The sequence below is a fragment of the Zingiber officinale genome, chromosome 11B, assembly GCF_018446385.1.
Source record: "Zingiber officinale cultivar Zhangliang chromosome 11B, Zo_v1.1, whole genome shotgun sequence".
In the NCBI taxonomy this organism is placed as follows: domain Eukaryota; kingdom Viridiplantae; phylum Streptophyta; class Magnoliopsida; order Zingiberales; family Zingiberaceae; genus Zingiber; species Zingiber officinale.
The window spans coordinates 65,112,734-65,117,307 of NC_056007.1; the positions used below are offsets into that span (position 1 = coordinate 65,112,734).

Sequence of the window (4,574 nt, forward strand, 5' to 3'; positions counted from 1 at the left end):
TTAAAATTATTTTTATATGAAAACAAAGATATTAATATAATTTTATTTTAGATTTTATAAAAGGTAAATATTAAAATTATTTTTATATGAAAATAAAATATTAACATAATTTTATTTTAGATTTTATAAAAGGTAAATATTAAAATTATTTTTATATGAAAATAAAGATATTAACATAATTTTATTTTAATTTTATAAGGAGGGCAGAATCATACTAACATAGTAAGATATATTAGTATTATTTTTAAGGTTGAAATATTATTTGTAGAAATTAATTTATAGTTTCTGCATGATTAAATAATATAAAAAAAAAATGGATCGAGCATATTAAATGGAATGTCTATTAGACTTTATAATTGAAAAGGGAGGTTTATCTTTTTGATTTTGTTTTCCAAAAAAGAACATACCGAATCATTAGTTGCCCGAAAACCGAACTATTTACTGCCAATTCTATTCCAATACTTACAATTCCAATCGAATCCTCTCCCTTCCGTCTTCCCTTCGCACCACCGCTCCCTTCTCCAGGTCTCCTGCACCGATTTGGATCGAGATTTCGGTTGATTTGAAGTTCCCTCTTTTCGCCTCCATTCGGGATGTCGAGCGGCGGCCAGTCGTCTCGACTCATCGACGAGCTCTGTGCCATGCTCGCCCCCCTCCTGCACGCTCCCCGCCTCACCGTGCCTCCCGTCGACGTGCCCACCCGGCCCCGGACGCCGAGGCGGTTCCCGCCAGTCCGGATCTCGCCCACGGGGTTCGCCTTGCGCCTCCTCGGTGCGTCCCTCGCGCTTATGATCTGCGGCTCCTTCATCTTCTTCATCGGGTTCTTGTTGATGCCCTGGATCTTGGGTCTCGTCTTTGTGTTCTACTTCGCCGGGATCTTATCGTACTTGCCCGGAATTGGGAAAGTCATACTTTTCCCCAAACGTGACTCCTCTAGCCCCAAGGAGATGTCAGGTAAATGTCTTGAAACTGCCTTTTATTCTTCTTCAGAATCGACCTGTTTCTTCCCCGATGATTAGTCATCGGTTTCAATTGTGCTTGAAGTTGTGGATTCTAATTATAGTGTCATGCCCTAAGCAATTCCCTAGCTGCATAGTTTTATCTACTTGCAATCCATTCATCTCGTCAAGAAAAGGAAGAAAAGGGAAAATTTTCCCAAATAATCAGTGGATCTTTATGTGCAATGCCATGTAGACGGTGGTCGAATATGCAAAAGCTACTTTAAAAAAAAAAATCTTCTTTTCCTTGAAATTTAATCTTCTCTCCTTTTGTCCGTGATTATGTACACTATTTTGGACTTTTAATTATCCAGAGTGATGCTTTTACACAGTTTGCTGAGGTATTTATTTGTGCGGTTATTGTCAATGCAAGCGCATTTTGGTTAAACGTAATGTGATTCCCTTATTATCTTTTCATGGCGGAGGTGGAACACATTGATTTGGTTTTTTTTTTTCATATTATGTCATTTTTCATGGCGTCTTGGACCACTCTTGTAAAATGGTTGGAGAGCTCCTTTAAATTTCTCTATGGAAACAAAGAATGATATACAAAATACTGAAAGGCTCTAAAGCAACATCTTCGTTTCTACCTTTTATAGTTTTTTACCTAACCTGAGCTAGTGAATTAAAAAAGTTTCATGAGCCACTAGGAAATCCCTCTGGTATACTGATTTAGGAGTGGTTATCTCTCTTTCTCTCTCTAGATTTTTCCCTTAAAATAATGTTCAGTTCATTAGGCATCTTTGATGTTGTGAAATTTTATTTCATCTGGAAGTACGTTTGGTTAAAATATTGTCTATGCAAGCATCCTAGTTTGTTTGCCTGTCTTGAAATCTTTCACATGCTTTTATATGAAGTATGAACAGGTTGACCGTCTTTTTGTTCTTTTAGTAATGTGATGCGGTGCCAATAGTATCATTTTATGAATTCTCTTTCTGTACCCTTCATGGGGATCTTTTTAGCATGACCATCTCTTTCATGCCTATTGTGCAGTATAGCATTTCATGCCGTGTGAGTTCCAAAATGTTTGTAGATCTTCTTTTTACATTTTCCCATAGGCACACAAATAAATATGCCTTTTCCAAAGCATGTCCTTTTTGCAGTTTCGCATAACTATGATTGAGAGAAGTACTATAGTTGCATGAGCCATTTCTAATTTTCTTTTATTTGATTTGCCAATCATGCGAGTAGTTATCTCTTTCGTGTATGTTGATGATTATTAAACAGGATCTGCAAATCTGCAACTAATTTATGATTAGTTAATCTCCAATTTATTGGATGTCAAATTTCTTATTTAACTTTCTAGAACTTTTATCTCTATCCATCTCTCATATCCAAGTCTGAGTGCGAAGTTTCCCAGGCTGCCTATTTTGTATTTATTCCTTTACTTGGTTGTGTCAACACCCTTCTTATCTTGTTGATATGTTGAGGCTCTCACCCACCCATTCCACCACCACCACAGAGTCTGAATTTTTTTTTGGATGAAAATAGGGAATGCTGAAGCAAAGTCTAACGATTGGACATTATGACCTATCGAACAATATGCCACAATTGTAACTCATAGTACACTCCTAGTGTTAAGCTTTCAATGAGTGTATTAAATTGGTTGACTCTTTTTGTAGCAATTAATATCAATGTTCTGTTACCATGTCATAGAGGATGGCTTGGGTTTTATTCCATTAACGAGTGAGTCTCATTTGGTACTTAATGAATCATTGCTGAATGACGAGGTAATCAGAGATTCATGTGGGTACAGAACAATCATCAACACATGTTGCCTGGTATGGTTATTTGGACTTGCCTATTGGAACTTTCTTTTGCAGTTTGGTCAGGGCTTGATCATTGGTTACAACTTGCAAGAAGACAAAGATAATTTTAACTGAGAAATAAGGTTCCATTTGTTTACCTTTGCTTTTCTTTAGTTCCATCATCATTTGCATACTGTTGCGCCATATGTCATCTCGTTCAACTGTGTTGTTCAAAAACATCAGTAACCGAAATGGTTCAGAAATCAGGACATTTAGTGGAGAGGAAGAAGTTAATTACTGTATTAGAATAGTGTCTGTATTTTCTGGCCTCATCTCATGTTTTAAGTGGCACTAAATGTTCGTGATTTGTCTTAGAAGTATGAAGCATCAGGAGCTATTCAGTTAAGTTTTTTATTTTCTTTTAGAAGCCCTTTCTTACTAAATGGTGCTTAATCCTCATGTTTTAAGTGGTACTAAATGTTCGTGATTTGCCTTAGAAGTATGAAGCATCAGGAGCTATTCAGTTAAGTTTTTTATTTTCATTTAGAAGTCCTTTCTTACTAAATGGTTCTTAATCCTTCTTGCAGGGTCAGTGTTTTCTAAACCTCCGACTGCTTGATCATGGAGCTGCAACTGGTAAATAGAACAGTCTACTGCATATTTGACTGAAGTTGAAAATCAACAAGTATACTGCCAAATGATGCCCTCTTAACTCTTATCCATAAAATGCTACTTCGCCATCTCCTTATTCTCTTGTTCTTTTAAAAGAGAGACCTGTGATTGTTGATTGTGCAATAACTTAGACTGCTGTGAAGGGAAAAGATAAGATTTTAGTTATATTTGATTTCATATTAATCAAATTGAAGTTAAATTAAAATTATAAATCGGGTGGATCCTAATAGGAACCATCCAATGTAGACAAGCCAAATCAAATTTAGAAATCTTACTAGATTTTTTTTGTGTTTTTTTATATGAAGTGAACAAAGTTATTTATAAAATGTTGATCAAATCTCAATATAAGCTATGCCTTTTCCTTGGTCTTTGCATCCAGAAATCGGTAGAAGATCCTTTAAACCTTCATTAAGATATATGGTACATGGATCAAGAACACCTACCCAAACCTCTCTGGGTAGTAAGTAGTTGGAAGATGAAATTGGTGAGTTATAATTCATGCCACTACAACCTTGTAACTTAAATTGTGAAGTGTGTTTTTCACGGAAATAGAAAATGTATTATAAAATGTTCAAGAATGTAATTAAAAGCACACATCACATGTTAGAATATAAGCTCACACCCTCTAGGCATGATGTGTCAATCAACGATAAGTTCGTTACTTTCCTTGACTCACGTACAAAACCAAAAGAAAAGGAATGTAACGACATGCAGTACAATCTGCAACCAAATCTGCTCAAGCCGACCGAAAACAAGGAAGGCAAATACATGCAACACAATCTCCAACAAACAGATCTTCTCAAACCACGTTCATACCAACTGCATATCACGAGGTTACGTGCCCCACGTGCCGCACATTCTGCACTCGCTGCTCTAGCCATGCCTTTGCCACCAGCAGACCACCTGAAGTTGAGGTTAACCACTTTAATTTTTATATAAATTCACAAAATAATAAATATGAATTTGAATGTTACGTAATTTTATGTTGATATCAGGAACATCTATTTCAAACTTCTCACATAATATATATTATACTAGAAATTCTAAAATATCGAGCCCATCCGATTTCCACATTTATATAGTATTGACCATGAATGTTAAATAGTTCCATCACTGAATTAATTTTATAATTTATTTTTAATCATCTCCTCATCTT

At 35.7% G+C, this 4,574-nt stretch overlaps 1 protein-coding gene across 1 annotated transcript; it reads left to right on the top strand.

Moving 5' to 3' along the window:
* The first annotated feature begins 424 nt into the window (after window positions 1–424).
* Window positions 425–3,583, top strand: LOC122033310. Its single transcript, XM_042592321.1, has 2 exons — window positions 425–954; window positions 3,334–3,583. Exons 1-2 carry the CDS (start codon window positions 594–596, stop codon window positions 3,363–3,365), a joined length of 393 nt encoding a protein of 130 aa, XP_042448255.1. The 5' UTR covers window positions 425–593; the 3' UTR covers window positions 3,366–3,583.
* The last annotated feature ends 991 nt before the right edge of the window (window positions 3,584–4,574 follow it).

Bases quoted from the DNA above. Each gene is read 5' to 3' on its own strand.
- LOC122033310 (XM_042592321.1), top strand. From the start codon at position 594: ATGTCGAGCGGCGGCCAGTCGTCTCGACTCATCGACGAGCTCTGTGCC. The intron at 955-3,333 runs GTAAATGTCTTG...TCCTTCTTGCAG, and splicing joins TAGCCCCAAGGAGATGTCAG to GGTCAGTGTTTTCTAAACCT.